Genomic DNA, 22,397 nt, shown 5'->3' with positions numbered 1-22,397 from the left:
ACTGAAGGAAGAGGAGGAGTTGGCAATACTGCGTCGCGTGTGTGTGTGTGTGGGAAATGCTTTGCCTGTGAACTACGGTCACACTGAATTTATCTCTTTTTGTTTAGTCTTTGAATTTATGTCCGGCGAGGCACTAGGTCTTCCTAAATGAAAAGTGTCACGTGATGAATGGTTTGACGCCGCTGTAGTTACGCACAAACCCGCGGACCGTGCGCTTACGAACTGAGAAGAAATACTGAACATCGAGGAAAGAAAACTTAAAACCTAATCTTGCTGGTACTGGCTGAGAAGAATGTAACATAATCTTTCTCGTCCCTTCTTCCTTTCATCTGTCCGTCTGTACCTTTCCTCTCCTCTCTCCTCTGTCCCTTCTTCATCTCCTTTCCCCATGTCAAAAGAATCGAACCTCAACACCATGGCAAGTGGCGGCGTAACAACAAGGCAAACTCTCTCCCTCCCTCCCTCACAACCACCCGTATGTTACTTTCCTATTGAAGCTTTTAAGGGCAGGCGGCTATTCTCGACTTGTTACACACAGCGACGCGCTCTCAAAACATTGGCCGAGATTAAGGGCCCAAACGTGTGCGGGAAACGTTCGCCAGCAGCACTATCTCAGGTAAAAGTTTAATAAAATGCTGAACTCGATAATACAAGAGCGAGGGAAAGTGGGGGCGTGAGTCATGAGTCGTGAGGATGGCGGTGTGAGTGTGGCGAGGGTGGCCGAGGAAGGGAGAAAGAGAGAATGTACGTAGCCTTCATAATCTGCCCAACATGATTTTTTTTTTTTTTTACAGCAAAGGAGACAGTTCAAGGGCACAAAAAAAGTAAACATTAATAAAAAAAAGCCCGCTACTCGCTGCAATGATAGTTTTTATTACATGGACCACTTTTGTGTATCGTTACTGTAGCCTGAAGTGTATGTAAGGTCAACACCCTCGCCTCTGTCCAGTCCCCTGTATCAAAACTCGTCCACCAGCCACCACCAGTCTGTTTAATAATACACTTACTGACTCTGAACGACAAGATGTATTGGTCAGTGGTGGGGGTGATGAAAAAGCCTCGAGTCCTATAAGTGTGATCAAACTAAGTGAACCTCTGGCGCCCCGAAACGTTCCCTTTACCGATCACTGGAGTCGCCGAGTAATGTAAACGTGGCAGGCTGTGACCGTAGAGTTTACCGCGTCACTGCCCAGGCAACGCTCCGCCCGTAACTGGTTTTTCCTTGTAATTATTGAAAAGGTGGTTACAGTTTGATGGAAGTCTTGCTAGGAAACCTTCTGCTGATCAGTCTCCTTGTGTTAAATATGGCAAACAGTTTCCTGAGATTATGCTGAACTAATTAATGTTGAATTTTGTGTATATAAGAATTTCTTGCGTAGACTCCAGAAAGATGTTGGAAATTTTGCCTAGGATACTACAATGTTCTTTCGCTACTAATTACAAATATCTGAAGGATGAATGACGCTGCTGCTGCTCATAATAATAATAATAATAATAATAATAATAATAATAATAATAATAATAATAATAATAATAATAATAAACTACTACGACTACTACTACGTTTACATACACTAAAGTAATATGATTTGCTTGACGTGGGATGCTGGAGGGCTGAGGGAAACAACGAGGAGGAGGAGGAGGAGGAGGACGAGGAGGAGGAGGAGAACCACCAGTAGAACCTATGGACTTGTCGGCGAGTTTCAAGGTCACTCATTGAACACACCGGAGGCACTTCTGACGGAGGGGAAGACGAAGGGAACATCCTCTCTCTCTTTCTATCTATTTCCCTCTATCTATCTATCTGTCTGTCTCTTTGTCTACCTCTGTCTGCCTGTCTATCTATCTGTATTCATCTTCCTTTCTCTTCCTCTGTTTTCTTTCTTTATTCCTTTATTCCTCTTCCTCTCTGCCTCGTTCGCCCTTCTTTCTTCTCTCGTGACCATCAGTACCTCAATTCTCTCTCTTAATTTCCATCGCTATCTTTTGCTTCCATTTTCTATATACTTCCTTTAACTTCCTCCTTTCTCCTCCTCCTCTTGTTTTCTCTCCACCTGCCCTTCCTCTCTTTCTCTCTCCTTCCCTCTCTTTCCCTCTCTTTCCCTCTCTCTCCTCCTCCCCAGAACGGCCGGCCTTTCATCTCTCTCCTCCCCGCCACTTCCTCAATTCGTCACGATTTTTTAATAACATTCTGAGTGAGACTTTGATGTTCACATTTTCCAAACACCATCAAGGCCACTTCCCCGCCATCTTGAGCGACCGATTTTTATTATTGCCACTTGAAAGAAGCCAATTACGGAGTCGTTTATGCGGAAATTGCGGAATGTTAGTAGCAAACCAGGCGGGAGGCGGGAGCGGCGGGGGAAAGGAGGAGGAGGGGGGTAAAAAAGAGGTATTGAAGCTGATGGAAAGGATTTAGTACTGTAATTATTGTAGGTTAATGAGTGAGTGTATATATATTTTGTGGGGTTTTATTCCTTTTCCTTAATCTATCATTTGTTTGTGTTAGTTAATGGGGAAGAAAAAGGAGTATTAGAGGTTTCTGAAAGGATGTAGTATTGTAATTCTTGTAGTTGATGAGTGAGTGTATATATATTTTGTGGAGTTTTATTCCTTTTCCTTAATCTATCATTTGTTTGCTTTAGTTAATGGGGAAGAAAAAGAAGTATTAGAGTTTTTTTTATAGAATGTAGTATTGTAATTATTGTAGGTTAATGAGTGTTTATATATATCTAGTTTTTTTCTTCATTTTTACCTGTTCTATTAGTTAAGGGGAAAAACAGTATTAGAGGTTTTGGAAAGGGTGTCCTGTATTTGTAGTTTAAGATCCTACCGAATGATGTGTGATTTTATATTTATTTAATTTTGATTCTGTTTACTGACCCCATTATTATTATTATTACTATTCTCTCTCTCTCTCTCTCTCTCTCTCTCTCTCTCTCTCTCTCTCTCTCTCTCTCTCTCTCTCTCTCTCTCTCTCTCTCTCTCTCTCTCTCTCTCTCTCTCTCTCTCTCTCTCTCTCTCTCTCTTCCACCTCACCCCCCCCCCCCCCACCCCTCCACTCTGCAGGTTGCCTTGAGACTGAATTCCTCCCTGAACAATACGTGTACAGCACAAGTCTCGTTCAGCCGCCATAACTTTACTCAAGGGGCCAACTTCGAGGGGGAACTTAAGTTTATCAAAGCCATGTATTGACTTTTTCCTTCCCACTCGCAGTCTCTCTCTCCCTCCCTCTCTCTTTATCTATCTATCTACCTCACCCTCTCCCTCTACCTCCCTCTCTTTGTCTCGTATGTTGTACTGTCGTGTTTCTCAAATGTAGTTTTTTTTCTTTTCAATGTTTCGTCCAAATAGTAACGAGAGTAAGCGAGTGAGTGAGTTAGTTTCTGTAGGCTTTGTGTGTGTGTGTGTGTGTGTGTGTGTGTGTGTGTAAGTTTGCGAAGTCTTGTTGGTGGACGTGGAGGTCGGTGTCACAGCAAGACTTTGAGAGGCGAGGAGCTGGGTATTGTTCTCTGGGAAAGTCTTCGTTGTGGGCGGGGGTGCGGGGGTAGGGGGGTGGGGAAAGATTGTTGGGGTGGGGCTGGGAGTGGATGTTGTTATGGGTGTGGGAAGGGGTGTGGGGGTTGTGTGTTGGGGTGTGTGGGATGAGTTGTGTCTGTGTGTGTGTGTGTGTGTGTGTGTGTGCTTAATTCACCATGGCCTGATCACTAGTTGGACTCGCAATCGCCTGCAAGTACCCTCCAGACAAGAACAAGTGAATTATAGTCATGGGCACTGCCAGGATCTCATACACTACACACCCCATCCGTCTTGCTCTAGGGGGGACGGTAACCACTCCTTGTCAGCAGTAAGATTCCGGCCTGAACGGGGCTCGAACCTCCGCCTGCCATGCCGTGAAGTCTGGCAAGGCAGCGCTCTAACCGATTGAGCTACGGAGTGTGTGTGTTTGTACGCGTGCTTTCCGGCTATCTATCTTTCTATCTTTATCTACCTCTGTATCTATTTGTCTGTCTGCTTGTATTTTTTATCTTTTTTTGTCTATTTCTAGTCATACAGACAGTTATCTTTATCTATCTATCTAACTAACTGTCTATCTACCCATCTATTTTTTTCCTTTGTATCTCTATCTACCTGACTCTCTATTTTCTCTATACTGAACCATACACACAGCTAACTATATCTGTCTATACCTATCTATCCATCTATCCATCTATCTATCTATCTGTACCTATCCCTCCATCCAGTTATCAGTCACTCCACATCCTTCCCTTAGTAAAAAAAAAAACTTCAAAAAATAAATAATCTCATCATTCTTAATCGCATCACTGGCTCCACATTTTTTCCTCCGCCGCCCCGTCACCAGGTTCGGCTAATATCACATTCGGCGATGGATGGCCGTGATTAATTGGCGAGATTCAGGTCACGGCGGCAGAAAGTAATTGCAGCCCATCATTTAATAGCTAATAGCCGTGTGGGGGTGGTGGTGGGGGGGGAAGTTAGGTGTAGGAGGAGGAGAGGGGAAGCTTAGAAAATGAGGATCGGAACCGAACATTGAATATCTACCGAGTGTGTTATTGCGTGAAGATATTGTTGTTGTTATTCTTTTTCTTATACATGTTGTCCGTATGGCTGTCTTTCTGTCTGTCTGTCTGTCTATATATCTGTCTGTTTTTAGTGCGAGAATGGAATAAGCTCTCACCGTCAGTGGTCCAGTGTAACACGATTGACTCCTTCAAAAATAAGCTCGACCGTCACTTCCTTCAACTTAATATTAACTAGAGTTGAAATGCAACGTTTTGGAGCCATCTGATTAAATGTAGAATCACTTAGGTTTAAGGACAGGCCACCTAGGCTGGTCCATGGGGTCTGTGTGGTCTGATTTTCTGTGTAAATCTATGTAAATCTCTCTCTCTCTCTCTCTCTCTCTCTCTCTCTCTCTCTCTCTCTCTCTCTCTCTCTCTCTCTCTCTCTCTCTCTCTCTCTCTCTCTCTCTCTCTCTCTCTCTCTCTCTCTCTCTCTCTCTCTCTCTCTCTCTCTCTCTCCCTCTCTCTCTCCGTGGAGTCCAGGGAAGTGGAGGTGCAGGTCGAGGATGTTGGGGGAGGTAGGGATGGGTGTGGAAGGTGTGAGAAGCAGAAGGACAGGCCACAGGTGAGGAAGGCGAGAACGAGACTGCCCCCATTCGTGTCGTTGGGGACAGCATGATGAAGAATGTTAAGAATCAGTTGGGGTGTAAGGCCGAGGGGAGTGGTGTGGAGAGCTTGAGTGGTGCCAGGATTGGAGAAGTGAGGAGGAGGGTTGAGGAGAAGGCAGAAGAGTTTAAGGAAGGCAGCCTCTTGATCATTCAGGGTGGTGGGAATGATTTGGAGAATGTTGGCACGGAAGACACAGTAAGAGAGGTGGTAGAAGCAGTGAAGGCAGTAGAGGGTAAGAATGTGAGAGTGGCAGTGGTAGGGGTTATGAGGCGCCCCAGAGAAGGGGAGAGGTATGAGAGGGTGAGGCAGAGGACGAACATTAGACTCCAAGAGGCACTGCTACAGCTGAAGGTGGAGTGGCTGAAGGGTAAGAAAGGGAATGTTAGCTTTGTAGATTTGGATGGTGTGCTGGGAAGGGCTGGACTTCACCGTAGATGGGGTCCACCTGAACCAGTCAGGACACGAGAGGATGGGCAGGAGGCTGAGGGAGTGGAGGAATGCTAGGTCCGTCCAGTGTGTGAATGCTTGAGGCGCTAGAGAGCAAGGAAGAGAAACCACCAACCAGGCAGTGAAGCGTATGAACTGTATGAACATTGGGTGTATAAATGTGAGAGGATGGGGCACAGGTAAGCTGGATGACATGAGTAAAGAGCTGGATGAGTGGAAGTTTGATCTAGTTGGTGTGACTGAGACTCAGTTAAGAGATGACGTGCGTGTGGATGGGGAAGTGTTTGCTATGATTGGGAAAGGCAGAAAGAAGCAGAATACACGGGGAGGAGGCGTAGCCCTACTCCACAGGAAAAGTAAGGGTTTCAGAGTAGAAGAAGTAAATGTAGGGACGAGTGCAGACAGTGAAGATGTGCTAGCAGTGAAAGTGGAGTGTGTCAATGCCAAGGTAAGTCTGAAAGGTTGATAGTGATTGTGGTGTACATGACGGTGGAAGGTGAGAGAGCCGTGAGGGAGAACAGAGGGAAGTATGGCGTGGTGAGGAAAGTTATGAGGAGTATGCTGGAGATAAAGTTATGGTCATGGGAGATATGAATGCACATGTGGGTGTGCTTGGGGAGAGAATGAACCGGAATGGGGAAATGCTGGATGAGTTTGTGGATGAAATGAATCTGGAAAACTTGAATGTGACGATGGCTGAGGGACGTGTGACGTGGAGTGCGAGGGATCAGGAGTCTGCTATTGATTATGTGTTAGTGAATGGGAGAATGCGTGAGTGTGTGTCTCGTATGTGGATAGATGAGGACGGAATGATTGATGTGGTGTCTGACCACAATATGCTGGTGGTGGAATGTGACCTGTATGCTAGGAATGAAGGTGAAGTGAAGAGAGAAAGAAAGAAATGGAGGTTGAGGGATGTTAGATGGGAAGACTTCCAGGTAGCCTGGATAAATGGAAGTGTGCATGACGTGGATGGAGCCAATAGTGAGTTTGTAGGAAATGTAAGGAGAGCCGCAACTCGACGGATTGGGTATGTGAGTACGAATGGAAGGAAGAGAAAGTACAAGCCATGGTGGAATGGGGAGATCAGGGATGCTAGGAAGGAGCGAAAGAGGCTGAATAAGGTTTGTAGGAGACTGAGGAAAGAGAGACATGAAAACGTTGAGGCAGAGAATGAATATCAGAATACATGGTCAGAGTATGTAAGGCAACAGAGGGTCACTAAATGGAAGATTAGGGAGGCCAAGGTCAGGTGTGAGAGGAGTGTGATTGAGGCTCTGAAAGAAAAAGGGCTAGAAGGTGGGCGTGAATGGTATAAATTCTTGAGGGGTGAGAGTGTGACTGATAGTGAAACCGTGGAGTGCCTGAAAGTAAATGGTGAGGATATCAGGAACACAGATAGAATGAAAGAGTGTATAAAAGGTTTCTGGGAAGAGATTGGAGGGTTGGGTGAAGTTTTTGAGGTGAGAGAGGGATGTGTAACGCTTGAGAGGAAGGATTAGTGTGAGCTGAATGAGAGAATTTGCAGAGAGGAAGTCGAGGTATGTTTGAAGAAGCAGAAGAATTGCAAGGCAGCAGGGCTGGATGAGATCCCGTATGAATTGTATAAGAATGGAGGTGAGGTGGTGATAGACAGGATGACTGAGCTGTTCAACTGTGTATGGGAGAATGAGAGAGTGCCTCGGGAATGGAACGAATGCAGAGTGACTCTGATACACAAGGGAGGACATAAGAGTAAGAAAGAGCTGAAGAATTATAGGCCAATAGCCCTGGCGAATACGGTGGGAAAGATTTTCTGTGCTGTGTTGAATGAAAGGCTGTGTAAGTGGATTGAAAGAGAGAGTGCTGGGTGAGGAGCAGAATGGTTTTCGCACAGACAGGAGAGCAGAGGACAATATGTATGTGGTAAATGAGATGATAGAGAGGAAAAGGAAGAATGGAAGTCCGTTGTATCTTGGGTTTCTTGATATTGAGAAAGCGTATGATAGAGTGAACAGGGAGGTGATGTGCAAGGTACTGGAGAAAGTAGGTTTGAGTGATAAGATAGTGCGAATCATTAGGAGCATGTATGTGGATACAAGAGCCAGGTATAGGTTAGGAGCATTAGAGACAGAGTGGGTGAGGAGTGAAAGAGGTGTTAGGCAGGGCTGCATCCTGTCTCCAACTCTCTTCAGTCTGTACACTGAGGAGTTGGCAGCCAGGATGAGGAGAAAGAATGCAGGAGTAAAAGTGGGAGAAGACAGGGTAAGTGTGCTTCTATATGCAGATGATGTGGTAGTCATGAGTGAGTCAGCGGAGGAACTGCAGGAACTATTAGATGTGGTAAATGAGTATGGGAGAGATTTTGGAGTGAAATATAGTAGTGAGAAAAGTCAGATAATGGTTGTGAATGGGGCAGAAGATGAGAGAAATAGGACCTGGAGGCTAGGAGACACAGAGCTAGGGCAAACAGATGCATACAAGTACCTGGGTGTATGGATGAGTCCGAGCGGATGTGAAAGGACAAAGAATGAGAAGATTAGCCTAGTTAATCAATGGGTGGGCCGTCTGGGAAGTGCGGCAAGAATGAGAGCATGTAAGTATGATGTTCTGAGAGAGGTGTGGAAGAGTGTAGCAGTGCCGAGTGTGATGTATGGGATGGAGGTGATTACATGGAGTGAGTTGGAAATGGATAAATTGGAAGTAGGGCAAAATAGGATCGGTAGGTTAGCTTTGAATGCACCAAGGTATGCAGCGGTGGAAGCATTGAGGTGTGATATGGGGTGGAGTACGTTTTGGGATAGATTTAGGAAGGCTACCCTTAGATACAAAGTCAGACTGGAACGAATGGCTGACGCGAGATTGGCACAGAAGGTTTACTTGTGGAGTGTGCATGAGAGCAAATGGATTACAAACTGCATGAGAATGGTTGGTGACAGTGGTATGCGAGTCAGGTGGGTGAGCAGAGAGGAAGGGAGGCGTTTCTTTGAATGGAAGGTGACTGACAGAAATAGTGAGGGCCTAGAATGGAATGTGAGAAAGTGGAAGAAAGAGATAGACAGTGCAGTGAAAGGTGACGGTCTGAGGAGGTGGAAGCATGTGATGGAGCGAAAGACTACTTTGGAGTGGTACAGGGAAAAGGAAGCCCCGCAGTGTGTCAGCTGGTATGATGGAAGCCTGGGTGGTGATCTTCTCTTCCAAGCTCGAGCGCAGTGTATGAATGTGAATGCAAGAAACTACAGGTGGTCTGAGTCCCGCAGCAAAGTGTGTCAGATGTGTGACAGGGGTGTGGATGAAACTGTCGTGCATGTGATACTGGTGTGTGGGAGGTACCGGAGAGAAAGGACGGAGATGATGAGGGTGGCACTGAGTGAGATGGGCTGGGATGTGAATGGGAGGATTGCAAGGACAGAGAGGGAATGGATGCTGCTGCTGCTGGGACTGAGTGATGAAGCAAATGATAGAATTATAGAAGCCATGAAGAGTTTTCTGGAAAAGATGTGGTGTGCAAGAAATAGGGAATTGGAAGATTTGTAATGTATACTGCTTGTGTTGTTTTTTATTTTTACAGGGCGTGCCGATACGAAGGCCTGACTCTCCAACGGGTCACCTGTACAGCAAGAGCAAGAGCAAGTGCGAATAGGTAAAGATGATATTATTAACTAGTTTCAATAAAAATAAACCTGCATTATATTTTTTCCTTTATCTTTCCAGGTTATGAAGGAGATCCTGACCTAAAATCAAAATGGTTTAGGCCCGCCCCGGGTAAGGCCTTGGGCTCGTGGCGCGCGTCAACACCGTGACGTCACCCGTGATGGCGGCCGAGGCTCACTGGTGCCGGGAGGACTGTTCCCCGCCGCGGCCCGCGCTCTAGAGGCTGCCGCACGCCCCCCTCGCCGTTCTGCACCAGGCACGCCCGCTCCAGGGCAGCGAGCCGCCCAGCCACGCCCAGCACCACGCAGGGAGGGCACGGTAAGGGCGGCTGGGGGACGGTTTGTACCGTGGCATTTGGTCCTGGCTCACCCTCAGGCCGGGGTGTGCAGCGCCCCGCCGCACCGGGCCGGGGCGGCGGGGCGGGGCCGTGACGCCCCGGACCTGGTGGGGCTCACCCAGGACAGGCACCGCCCGGCCCGAGGGGTTGCGGTGCCTTGGGTTGGGTCGGCCAGTCGAGTTGGGTTGAGAGGGCTCTGGAGACCCCTGGGTGGGGGGTGAGGCCCCCCAATAAGTGGGGCACAGCCCGCCGCCCCTGACAGGTCCTGAACAGCCCCACTCCTGCACCCAGCATCCCAGCTGTTACTCCTTTTTCTGATAGATTTTCCTCCTTTTCTGAGATTTCAACAACTAATTGTGACATATACTTGCTTGTCAGAAGTTCTGGTGGCATCACCACGACCAACTTGGAAGTCCATCATCTTCACATTTTTCTTATTGTAGTATTGTACTGTAGTTGGTCAATGATACAGAAGAATTCAGATTTAGGAGAAGTTACATTTTGAGATGAGTTACTTTGCAGTAGGGAGAGCATACCACGTGAATCAGAGTGGTGCTCGCTGTATCAAGCGTGGTGAAAAAGAAATTCTTGCTCCAGTAACTGCCAGTGCTGCAAGAGTGCTGCAAGAGTGGAGATAAAGGCCGTCCTTTTCTGTTCATTTATAAATAAAGCTTTTATAAACACATGAAGAGACATTTTCTTTCCTTAAACAAGAAATTGGTGGGCAGGAGTGTTTATAGGGGGGACAGTAATTTTATGCGGATATATATATATATATATATATATATATATATATATATATATATATATATATATATATATATATATATATATATATATATATATATATATATATATATATATATATATATATATATATATATATATATATATATATATATATATATATATATATATATATATATATATATATAAGTGTGCGTGTGCCAACAAATAACATTGAACTTTCACTTTCATTCAGGTTTCCCAAGTTGAGTCTACTACAGTCACCATGTGTTGGGGTCCCTTGAAGCGCTTCTGCCACTGGGGGCCGCTGATTGCTCTTGGTGAGGCTCAGGGCGCAACCCTCAATTGTTCAAGCCACAAACTATTATTACCTGCATGAAATAGACAGTGAAGGGGAGCTGATTGGTGAAAGGAGTTAGGGCAGGCTTGTGAATTGATACTGATAAAGAATACTGTAAATTTTTCCTACTGACTCGTACCATTAAGCATTAAAGTTTTCAAGATTCATTGTTTAGTACAATTATACAAATCATGAAACAGTTACAATCAAATCATCAAACAGTTACGGTGTATTCAGCTACAGTGTAGGAGCCAGCAATACACAGCTGAAGTAGACCCCATCTTTCCAGGCATCATCAAGTCAGTGACGTTTGCCACTGTGAACTGCCTCTCCCAGTGGTGGCCGCCTCACGAGTCTTGGGGCGGCAAGGTGGTGTTCTTCTCCTTCATGATCTGTGCCATACTCACGCTGTACTGTTTCCTTCATGCCATGTTCACAGGCCCCGGCACCTTGCCCCTCGAGTGGGAACCCGTGAGTGTTGGCGAACATGTGTTTTGAGAGTTACTTTGAAAAATTAAGAATCCTAATAACTGAATTTTGCTGGTTGTCAACAAATTTATTTATTTATATTTTCATATTCCAGGAAAACCCCGAGGATAGGAAATTTCTTCAGTTCTGTGGTACCTGTGAAGGCTTCAAGGCCCCTCGGGCGCATCACTGCCGGAAATGTGTGTAATAGCCACCATTTTATATATCTGTTCTTTTATTGTTGACTGTAATAGATATTTTTGTGGAATATCCTGGCTGTTGCATTATTGTAGATGAGAATGTACCTTATACCAGATATAGATATGTCTTTATTCAAAGAAATATGTTGCTAAAGTCATGTTGTGGTTCCTCATTGCATTTTTCCCCATTGATTGATTCATTCATCGTTCTTTGTCAGCCCAAATGTTGCTAGTAAGTTATGCAGCATGTTGAGACACCGTACCTTGTGAAAATTAATCCACTCATATTGCTTACATTTTTTGCACCAATAAGTAAGTATAAAGCATCGATTTCAAACCTCAGCAGCAAGTTATGTAGGGTTGTTATAGCACCTGGTGGTAAATAATAAAGAATCAATCATCTGCTCTGTGTCCCTGTAGGTGGCAGCTGCGTCATGAAGATGGACCACCACTGTCCCTGGATCAACAACTGTGTCGGCCACAAGAACCACTGTGCCTTCACCCTGTTCCTACTCTTTGCTGTGCTGGGGTGTGCTCAAGCTACCGTGGTGTTGGGACTCTCTATATACCATGCAATACACAGGGTGAGCTCAGTCCTTCATTAACATATACATAAATAAATACCGATACTTTTTTTCTTGTAGAGTTATTGTTCATTATAACATCTTTATCCTTAAAAATATTAATTGTAGCAAAATTAGCAGTGACTTCTGTTCATTGTAGCATACCAAACTATACCTATTTATATTTTAAGTATATAAATTGGGTGGTGAGTGTTACCTTTGTTTTCCCCCTTACAGACGTGGTACATCTACTATGGCACGGGTAGGGAGCCCATCGTGTACATGAGCCTCTGGGGGATGGTGGTGTGCATGTTTGTGCTGGGCCTGGCCATCGGTGTGGTGCTGGCTGTCGGTATGCTGCTTTACTTCCAGGTGAGTCATTGCTGCTTGGCTTGTCTTGAGCCCCGCCAAGAATGTTTATTGCAGCTGCTAGTCAGTTTGTCATGTGCCCTGCCATGTTTGTTTTCATCCGAAGTCTCCCTAGCACCCTTATTTTGCTCATTCTTCTTTCAGTCTTCACCTCTCATTATCAGTAGGATCAATAGGAATTAAGTAGATTGAGTTACTAGTATATTTTCACTTGAATAATTCCCTCGGTAAATCATTCAGCCAGCCAAAGAATTGTTTTGTTTCAGGTCTAGATTTCTATAATTGTCAAGACTCACCATCTATACACCTATCCATAGATATAGTGACTGTTTTAGATGAGACGAACTGCTGTTATTCATCTACGTGTTATTAACTTTCGTTATAAACTCTCCATTAAGTCCTTTAGGTAGATTTCTCTTTGGGTTAATGTCATGTTACTTCTCCCAGATCCGAGCAATACTGCGGAACAGGACGGCCATTGAAGACTGGATCCTGGAAAAGGCTGTGCACCGCCGTGGGGCGCTGGAGACACCATTTATATATCCTTACAACTTGGGTCGCTGGAACAACTTCAAACATGTAAGCAGCTTAATCAAGACCCACTTGTTGACTCATTTGGCATTATTTTAGTCCCCCTATTAATTTTATTCCTCTCCTTACTTTATTGCTACTCTTTTATTTTTCCTATCCATGTCTGTTCATCAAGGGTTTATACGATTTTATTTTATTTATTTTATTTTTATTTTTTTCCTTGTTGCCCTTTCGTGGATCTCAATAATAATAACAATAATGATAGTAATGATCATAACAATAATAATATTGATAACAAGAAGAAGAATGGTAAAGTCATACTGTGTAGCTAACTTTGAAAAGATACATAGTGCTCCAGATTTTGAGATTCCCTTCCTCCACACTAATAACTGAACCATTCGTATACCCTTGACTCATCACCTCGTCCTTTGTATCCCTCAGGTCATCAACTTCATGTGTGAGGCCAATGGGGACGGCATCACGTGGCCGGTGCGAGAAGAGTGCCACCAGTACACCCTCACAGTGCGTATTGCCCGCTACCCATCCCTTGAGTGTATCATCACCCTCGTAACAAGCTGCCCTCGTCATGTTTTAGCTATATGCCCCAAACTTTACCTTTTATCAAAGACATTAACTTTAATTTCACTTTTCATGCAGATTTTATGGGTTATGTTATATGTCAGAAAATCCGGTAGCATCAAAGTCATCATCGTCATATTAGCTCCTGATATTAAACCAGTACTGTAGACATTGATGGTGTCCTAATGTCTCTTTTCTCACACTGCTTTCCATTTCTTTCCTATGAAGATTGAGCAGCTTGAGCAGAAGGCAGAGAAGCGCGCCCGCAGCCGTGAGTACCAAGTGGTGGAGCGCTACACTGGCTGGTGGTTCCCCTGCACCAAGGGTCTGGGAACATGCTGCCACCCGCCCTGCACTGACGAGCCCAGAATTGCCCTGCAGCCCGGCGACATTGTGGCTGTGACACGCTGGAAAAAGTTAGTCTTACAAGTTCTGGATCCATACTTGCAGTATTCACATTTTTCTCATTTATTTCCTGATCTTGCTCCATATATAAGTAATTAGTACCAAGACTTTCTCACATTGGTCTCATTACATCACAGAAATACCATGAAAACACTGACTGTTCCCTCAACTCCCTGCCTTGTTCACCCCGGCACAGGTACTGGCTGTATGGGGAGCGCATCAGTGGCCGGGAGAGCACCGAGCGTCACCGAGGTTGGTTCCCGCGCTGCTGTGCCGTACAGGTTGTCAGCAACGAGAGTGACTCCGACACTGCCTCCCCAGACCCTCAGCGGGCCGCCCAGGAGGCACCGGTTGAGACCAAGAAGAAAAGGTGATACGTAGATTGAATCTCACTTTGATGATCAGTAAATAATTTCTTATAAAGTGATCAATGGCTGCATATTTTAAGGATACAAGATGGAATTTGATTGTGTGATCACAGTTCACAGGAATTTGACAGGAACAGGAATCAGTGAATGATTCTGAAAACAGTTGTATTTTTTGGTTTACACCATGTTGTTACATGACACGGGATCAGTTAGTAATCCCAATGATAAAGTAATAAGTATTTTGCAAACTGTAGCACAACCATTTGGCATAATCTTATTCTCTATACATCCTTTCCCACTCCTTTGTAGAGTGTATGTTTTGACAGCTCTCCTCCCATCCCACCCATTCACATCACCCTCTGACAGATATTTTCCCAAAAAACCTCCTGAACACTGTCCATAAAACTCCACTTCAGTCTTCTTCTCCTGCCATGTACCACCATCTCCATCACTCATCCCCTACATATGTCTCTTCATCACAGTGTTGTATTACTTCAGTCGTATTTCCTGCCCCTTTTTCAATATCTCCATGGCCTTCTCCCTCCTATTCCCTCATCCCTGGTGTTTGAAGTAGTGTGCTAGTCTAACTAATATCTCTGACTCTTCCCTACAATCAGGCTCAGGTGCTAGTCCTTAAGCTGGAGGCCATGAGTTGAAGTGAGTGCACATCAGAACCTTGTCACTTGTAGTCACTAGACGACGTAATTCTGTAGATACTTGAACCATCCTATTTGTATATTAGCAGTAATAACTAATGATAACTTAATAATTATATTTATCAACAATAGTGGTAATTTGATGGCAACATTTCTGCATCACTAAATATGGTTGTAACATTTTGAGACCATTTGGTCCCACGACTTGATAGAACACGGTAGGTTTGTTGTAGTTCCTCAGAGTATTCCTTGGTGGTGTTTCAGGAGCCACAGGTTATCAGGATGTTTGTGATGTGCGCACTGGTGGCACCACATTTTCCCGTAATGAATGGTGGATGTGTGCCGGGGTTAAACATGAAATATTAAGTAGATTGCATGGAGAGATAATAGTTCTCTTAATTACTCTTTAATTACATAATCCAAAGCTTGTGTAATGTTGAAGAAAAATATTGTTGCTCGCGTACAGTAGTAGTAAATGGAATCGCTGTCTGAGCTTGGGTTCAAGTGCCAAATTTTACATAGCAATACTTTTGGAGTAAATCTAAGATGAATATCATGCCAACTTTCAACATATCTGTACAGGCGGTGCTCACGCCAACCATCGTTTCAGAATAAGGATGCCATATCTTATCATAATACTTGTGAGAAGCAAGTGCATTGTCCCATGAACTGCAGAAGATGTAGACTCTTATTTTAGTCAGTGACAATGAAAAACATATGACTGATAAGTATCATAAATATGTGTAATTGGCCAAAAGCTGCCTGAAGCTTTAAGCTTCCTGCCACACACAGCCTGGCCCTTGGTAGTGTGAGGTGAGGCTTGCTGCCCTGAACAGCACACAAGGGATGCTTCATAACACACAAGGGATCCTTGATAACACACAAAGGATGCTTGCATTGATCATGAAGAACTTTTCAGTGGCCAGCCCTGTCACTTTCTCATGGAGCTCCTCCATCATTTTCTTAATGAGGCCAAAAAGTGTAATTTATGAGGGCATCATTCCTGCCACTGGCAAACCAGGAGGCTGCAGGTGATGATAGCAGTCCTGCACTGTTGCCTGTGGGGTGTGTTGGATGGCTGGGGCTGCAGTGAAGGGACGCCTGACTTGTATAGAGACCAAGAACTGTCTCTGCTTTCTTGATGTTTCTAGAGAAACTTAGACCCACTAATCAGTCCTGTATTGTCACACCCTCTGCCTCTCCACACCTTGCAGTCCTGCTCATTATGCCTCCAGTCCTGCACCAGCAGACTGATAGGCGGCAACAGTATTGTCTTGCCTGCCAATCTGCATTTACCGTAGCTGGTTAGCCTCTACACCAGTCTGTCACCTGATCTTTCTGGTCCAGCTGGCATCACATATATTATGGAGGTCATTAGAATAGTGAGCTACTTTTCCAGTCTTGTCACACGTACTTGTCCTCTGAGGAAGAAACTGGTTCAAGATAATATTAGTGTTACTACTTACCATCTCTTATTTATAAGTTAATATTTCTGTATCATGAAATAAGGCTGAAAGATTAACATAGAATATGTAATTGAAAATATCAGAACCCAATTCCATACAATGTTAGGGTGTGGAAACAGGAAAAAATTATCTTTGAGGCAAAAGTTTATCTCATTAGTGGTAAATAGCTTGAAGAAACTCCAGTGCAGTTTCTTCAGATTTGTCATAATTATGTGTTCCATTGAACCCAAGCTGCTAGTGGGTGGCCGGAGCACCTGTGTGTGGGTCCTTCAGTCACGGTGTGTGAGTGTGGGTGTGTGTTGGTATGTGTGCATGTGCATGTGTGTTGGTGGGTGGGTGTTGGACCCCTCAACCCCATGGATACAATTGCTCATAACCCAATAACTTAGTTAGGCTCGGGAAGAATTTTTATATTAAATTTTATGGACCACCGTGAATACAGCGGAAAATGTGTCTGACATCATGGTGCCGGGATCGTGAAGGGACACTGTTGTATCACGAGTTGTTTTGGCACTGGTGTCAATAAGTAAGATATCAAAAAGTTTGTGTTCATATTTTCAAGTTACTTTAAGAAACATGATTCACCTTAACAAACATTATATAGCATGGTACTAACAAAATCCTAGAAAAGCACCAAACACCCATTCCCCCTTGATCATAGGCTTGTGCCAGGTGTCACTAGCCTTGGTGAACTGTCATTGCCACAGCAGCTAAAACCAGATATTTGTTGGCAATCATTGTGTTCATGGCAGTGTGTTCTGACTCCTGGGAGTGGCAGCTGTGGCCAAAAGCATTGCCCTCAACACTTCTGTGGCCACTGAGTCTCTGGTTGATCTGTAATATTGTGTCTAGTCACTTCTTGGTGTGCACATAATGACCAAGAGGGTGCTGCGTGATCACTTGTGTTCTGAGCTCCAATAAGCACTTTTCTCCCACTGAAGTGTTCACAAGAGGCTGGTAGTAGTGTTGTGTGTGCCGTGATGTGCTGCTGAGTGTGGTAAGACGTGTGACATCTTGCTGTCAAGCTCTCCCTAACCTTGCTTCTCTGATCCAGTGTTGTCATTTTGACAATCAGTCATTCTTTGTGTATCATGACATAATCTCAATGGTGTATATTTTTGTGAATTTTTTTACACGTGTACATATTTGTGCTTCAATAGTTAATAACTGTAATTTTTTACTAAGAAATAAATAATATCAAGAAATTATGGAACTTAATATCAAGACTTAATATAAGAAATTCGCAGCAGGTGAGAACCATAATGTCTGGAATGTTAAGAGGATGCAAGGTGGCGTGACCCTGGGGGCGGCGCGCACTGGGCGGACAGCCTCATCTCCGCGCCTCGAGTCACTCATGTGAAAAAAAAGACACTAGATTGTGTAAATCATGTGACGACACAATTTAAAAAGAAATCCAGCCACGGATGCTTTAGGTGACTTTTTATGGCGCCTTTTCAATGGGATGCGAAGTGAAGCGTAAACTGTAGCCCGCCGCGCGACGAGGGAATAAAACATTTCCCTAACGCGATAGCTTGACGCATTCGTTCCGGGACAACAGGCGCGGCGGCTAAATGTTGTGTTTATCATCTCGCCCTAAGTGGTGCTAAGAGGGCTGGAGCGTTTCCACCTTTTTTATCGAGAAGGAACTAATGTCGAACAGAAGAACCTCGTGGAGAGAGCAAAGAGGTGGGAAGGGAAGGAGGAAGGAGCGCGCGGGTGGCGAGAACAAAAAAAGCCTCACAGGTGTTGAGAATGGATAATTGTCGCGTCCTGTCTGGCAGTGTTTGAGGTGCTGCCGCCCGCCCCGCGCTGCCCTGCTCCACCCCGCACATTTCCTACTTTCCTCCTCCACCAATTACCATTTTTTTCAACGTCTACCAAAGATTGACTTATAGAGAGACAACAGGTTACTCTCATTTCGCTGCGCCCTCCGTCAGCTGCGTTACGGAGATGAGCGGCGGCCATGGTGGGACTCCGGCAGGCTGTCCTCGTCGTACGGGTCGTCACGCCACTTCACGTCAAATTCATCCCGTCACGGCTGTCCGGAAGAGTTATGGCGGGCTCTCGCGATGATGCCCGTTCGAAATAGCTCTGCCCCTCCACACGGCCCAGCTGCATTGCTCCTGGTGACATTCATACCGGCTATTACTTCCCTGTGCCTTTGTTTTTGCTATTCGTGTTTTCTTGTTGTTCTATAGAGTGGGGGCTATGGCCACACGCGGAGCACCTTGCGTACCTATAGGCCAGCATCACTACCCACCCGTCTCTCCTCTCCTCAGCCTCTCCTCTCGCTGCATATCACGGGAGGGAGGCTGCGAGGGGGTGGGGAAGGGCGTAGATGAGTTTTACGGTGTGACAGGCATCTTCCGTCCCGCCAGGTAACTTAGTGGGTCTGTCACGTCCCTAATTATCTCCCCTACCGCAGCGATTACCTGGGCAGGGCCGTCTGGTGGTGCAGCGGCCGGGCTCGTCCTGCGCACCTGTTGCCTCACGCTCTCATTACGTTTTCTATATTTCCACTGTGCCCATTAACCTCCATATTGCTCTCTGTGGTGGTCTTGCTAAACTCTCCGTCAGCCGCTCCCGCCCCGGCCCACCCAGCAAAGAGCAAGGTTATTTTTTTTTTTTCAGACGGTCGCCGCGCCTCGGAAACTCGCTGTTCCCCAGGCATAATTTATGATAATCTCCTCCATGCTTTGATGTATAATTTTCAGAGCAATAATCGTTAGTGTTCACTCGGCTTACTCATAGGGAGGGCCCCGGCGTGCACTGCGAACAGCCGTATAGTGCGTATGTGTATTTTCTGTTCTTTTTGCTGCTAGAACCGTCGTGGCCGCGTTTTAAGCATCCGGACGCTCTGTATTAGCGTTGACGTTAGCGTGACAGTTGTTGTAGACCGAGACCCCCACAAAAAAAGCTGTTTGATAAGCCCTGCCCCATCCCTTCTCCTCCGCCGGAATCTTACTAATAATAACCGTACGCACTGCATTAGCGTAGAAGTGCCGACAATGCCCGACGGTGACAGACGGACATTGTGTTGATGTAAACCGAGAGCACCAAAACAAGCAACTGTAATCACTTCCCCTCCTGTCCCTCTCCGGCATATGACCACATGTTGCGCCGACTGAACGAAACTTTCCAACTGCAATCATCATCACTGACCCTTTCTCCCTCCTCCCCTGGGTCTTTACTAATAATGATAAACTCAGCTTGATTCACCGCCACACACACTCGTCAATAAAATAGACTTCCCTTCATCGTTTTAGGCTTGGCATCTCCTTAACTTTTTTCTATTCTCCCTCGTTTGAGTTCCTTCCTTCCTTTCGTCTCTCGTGTGTCGCTCTAAGCCTCGACCTTCGGAAAGCGATGAAGCAATCTCTGGGCTGGGACGCGCCGAGGCCAGGTCTGTCGGTCGGCGCGGAGTGAGTGATGGAGGTTACGGGGCGACCCAGCGCTGCGTCATTGAGATTACACGAGGCGTCCGTCCGCACTTCGCTCCGTGACGACATGGTTTTCTATAAGCTCATTGATCCGTGCCACTCACTAACGAGGCGACGAAGGAAGGAGGAAACTCGAGCGGGGGAGAAGAGAGACAGATACTTAAACGAAGGAAGGAAGAAACTCGAGCGGGGGAGAAAAGAGACAGATACTTAAAAGGACGATATTTTTGGAAACCACTCAGGAAATCCTTTTAGTATATCGTATTGAATAGAGAAAGCAGATCATTGTGGAGCATATAGTTTGGTTTGGACGCTTACAATGACTCTGTGGTGGACTGTCGAACGCAAATAAAACTAGACTTACTTATTGACCAGATTGCTTGTGTTCATGCGGTGACTTAGTTGTTTAATGAAGGGAAGCATCTTTGAAGACCTGAAGCAATGTAAATATAACCACCACCTCCATAAAGGGCAAATTTTCCGTGGATCTTCAGTCAAACCACGATTTCCGTTGGCGTGGTTCTCATATTTCCGTGGTTTTCTGACGTGTCCACATCTTCGAAAGCTACGGTAGATTTCACCGAAGGACGACGGTAAAACTCACCATTATTCGCAGCAGCAATAACAAGAAACAAATGAGAACCACGCTAGCAGAAATCGTGGTTTGACTGAAGATCCACGGAAAATTTGCCCAGTGTAATAGCCCCTTAACAGATACGCCGCGTGAAGACTAACATATTTCGAATCTTTGAGGAATAGAAACAATGCAAATAAAACTTCTCTTCCTTAAGGCTGTCAAATAGATGAGTCAATGTAAGTAAGACCACTTAACCTCCATAATCCTACTTAACAGGTATACGCCGCTTCTGTGAGTGCTTCAGGCCGCGAGAAGACTAACATGTTTCGAATCTTTGAGGAATAGAAACAATGCAAACAAAACTTCTCTTCCTTAATATGGCTGCCAAACAAAAAGTCTCGTTCCTGTGAGTGTTTTCGGCCGCGTGACCGTCCCGCGCTTGACGGGGCCGTGTAAGTGATAGTCAAGGCGGCAGAAAATTGAATCCGTAATCATCATACTAATCCCGAGGCGGCGGCGTCGAGGTGTCCTTCGTAACGTGATGCGATAATATACGTTCCACGGGCTGTTTATCAACTATTAAAGCGAGACGCGCATCCATCGTCCCCTGAAGCTCCGCGCGGCCTGCCCGGAGCGTCGCGGCGCCGGCCAGCAAATGACATTACCGGGAGGCGCGAGGCCGAGGCGGCAATCAGTGCGGGCGTGGAGGAGTAGCGTGGCGGGCCGCTGGATGGGGCGAGGCAGTGTGAAATGCACCATGGCGGAGGTTGGACACGGGGCGCACGCTGATTAACTCGTCACACCTCTCAGGCCACTCTTACAGGTGAGCACCGTGGAGCCCTTTATTTTTTTTCTTGTATGGTGAAACAATGAATAAGGGACTCAATACAATGCCAATGCAAAGCGTGAGTAATTATGCCTGGTGTATTTTTTTCTTAGTGCTTAGTAAGGAGACTGAGTGTGTTTGATCAGCCTCGTGCAGCACGTGGATCGGCGCGGCAGCACCCAGCCACGAGCGGCGTGTCGAGGCGCGGGGCATGGCGCCGCACCTCTCGGCGGGGGGCCGCAAGCGCAAGGTGAGTAATGTTACCTGCTCCAGCACTCGTCACCTGTAGTCCACGTGTGTCATTCTCGCCTTGCTAGATTCCCGTTACTCTGAGCCTCACGCCGCGCCTTCTGCAGGTTAAAAAACCCGAGGCTGAGCGGCGGCGACGAGCCCGCATCGCCGTGGCGGTGGAGCGGCTACGGACGATGATGATAGAGGAGGGCGCCGCGCCGCCCCCCTGCACGCCGCCACACCTGCACCACCTCTCCCTCGCCCCCAGGTAGGTCTAATTATATATCTTACACCTTCAAGTCGCAGGTGATGTCATAAGACCTTTTATTTATTCTGGTCCAGCAGTGATAATCCTGGGTTCCCTCATATACATTGGCTCGTCACAACACAGGCAGAGGCCGTGGCAGCGGCTGGAGAAGGTGGTGGTGCTGGAGCTGACGGTGTCCCATCTGCGGCGCCTCGCCGCCCACCAGCCAGGTGAGGCCTTCGTCATCAGTGATTATCATAGTGTAGCCAGACACACTGGCCACTTGTGTTCGACGGGACAGAGGCAGCGTCTTAGCGCATCATCTTCCACAGGGGACGGGCGGCAGCAGTTCCGTGAGGGTTACCGACGGTGCCAGGAGGAAGTGTTGAAGTTTCTGGGGAGCATCGCGGCCGTCCAGCCCCACGCGGCGGCCAGGTTGCGGCAACAACTCTTCCTGACATCAGTCGGTGCCGACCGTCAGAACGCTGCTTCGCCTGCTGACCTGCACGACGTCCCCGCCGCGGGGGAGCTGCGCCGTGCCCCAGATAATGGCACAGACCCTTCCCGCCTCACGCTAGGAGAGGAACAGCCTCAACCCCGCCCTGTCACCTCCAAAAACACCGTGCCCCGGAGACCGTGTGGCCCCGATCTCGCCCCGCCCCACCACGCACCTTACTCTCACATGCATTGGAAAAAGTGTCTCAAACCCCGCGCTGGAACCTGCAGCTTCTGGAGACCCTGGTGACGTGGGTGACGCATTCCCATGAGGTGAGGG

The 22,397-nt window shown here is 46.3% G+C and overlaps 2 protein-coding genes across 2 annotated transcripts; both read left to right on the top strand.

The window, feature by feature from the left end:
- The first annotated feature begins 9,332 nt into the window (after nt 1-9,332).
- Nucleotides 9,333-21,396, top strand: LOC126984200 (palmitoyltransferase ZDHHC6-like). The gene is made up of 11 exons (XM_050837707.1): nt 9,333-9,590; nt 10,592-10,676; nt 10,986-11,167; nt 11,280-11,364; nt 11,785-11,948; nt 12,165-12,299; nt 12,744-12,875; nt 13,269-13,349; nt 13,635-13,822; nt 14,008-21,141; nt 21,291-21,396. The coding sequence occupies exons 2-10, from the start codon at nt 10,622-10,624 to the stop codon at nt 14,183-14,185; spliced, it is 1,200 nt and encodes a 399-aa protein (XP_050693664.1). The 5' UTR covers nt 9,333-9,590; nt 10,592-10,621; the 3' UTR covers nt 14,186-21,141; nt 21,291-21,396.
- LOC126984117 (enhancer of split mgamma protein-like) lies at nt 21,356-22,367 on the top strand. The gene is made up of 3 exons (XM_050837502.1): nt 21,356-21,394; nt 21,501-21,643; nt 21,767-22,367. Exons 1-3 carry the CDS (start codon nt 21,356-21,358, stop codon nt 22,365-22,367), a joined length of 783 nt encoding a protein of 260 aa, XP_050693459.1.
- The last annotated feature ends 30 nt before the right edge of the window (nt 22,368-22,397 follow it).

This window comes from Eriocheir sinensis, chromosome 56 (genome assembly GCF_024679095.1).
Source record: "Eriocheir sinensis breed Jianghai 21 chromosome 56, ASM2467909v1, whole genome shotgun sequence".
Classification (NCBI taxonomy): domain Eukaryota; kingdom Metazoa; phylum Arthropoda; class Malacostraca; order Decapoda; family Varunidae; genus Eriocheir; species Eriocheir sinensis.
Note: the sequence above shows the minus strand (reverse complement) of the source record. Positions and strands in the feature narration are given on the sequence as shown.

Coding starts and splice junctions, on each gene's coding strand:
- LOC126984117 (XM_050837502.1), top strand. CDS start 21,356: ATGGCGCCGCACCTCTCGGCGGGGGGCCGCAAGCGCAAG. Junction 21,395..21,500: donor CGGGGGGCCGCAAGCGCAAG/GTGAGTAATGTT, acceptor CGCCTTCTGCAG/GTTAAAAAACCCGAGGCTGA. Junction 21,644..21,766: donor CACCTCTCCCTCGCCCCCAG/GTAGGTCTAATT, acceptor GTCACAACACAG/GCAGAGGCCGTGGCAGCGGC.
- LOC126984200 (XM_050837707.1), top strand. CDS start 10,622: ATGTGTTGGGGTCCCTTGAAGCGCTTCTGCCACTGGGGGCCGCTGATT. Junction 11,168..11,279: donor TGCCCCTCGAGTGGGAACCC/GTGAGTGTTGGC, acceptor TTCATATTCCAG/GAAAACCCCGAGGATAGGAA. Junction 12,300..12,743: donor GTATGCTGCTTTACTTCCAG/GTGAGTCATTGC, acceptor TACTTCTCCCAG/ATCCGAGCAATACTGCGGAA.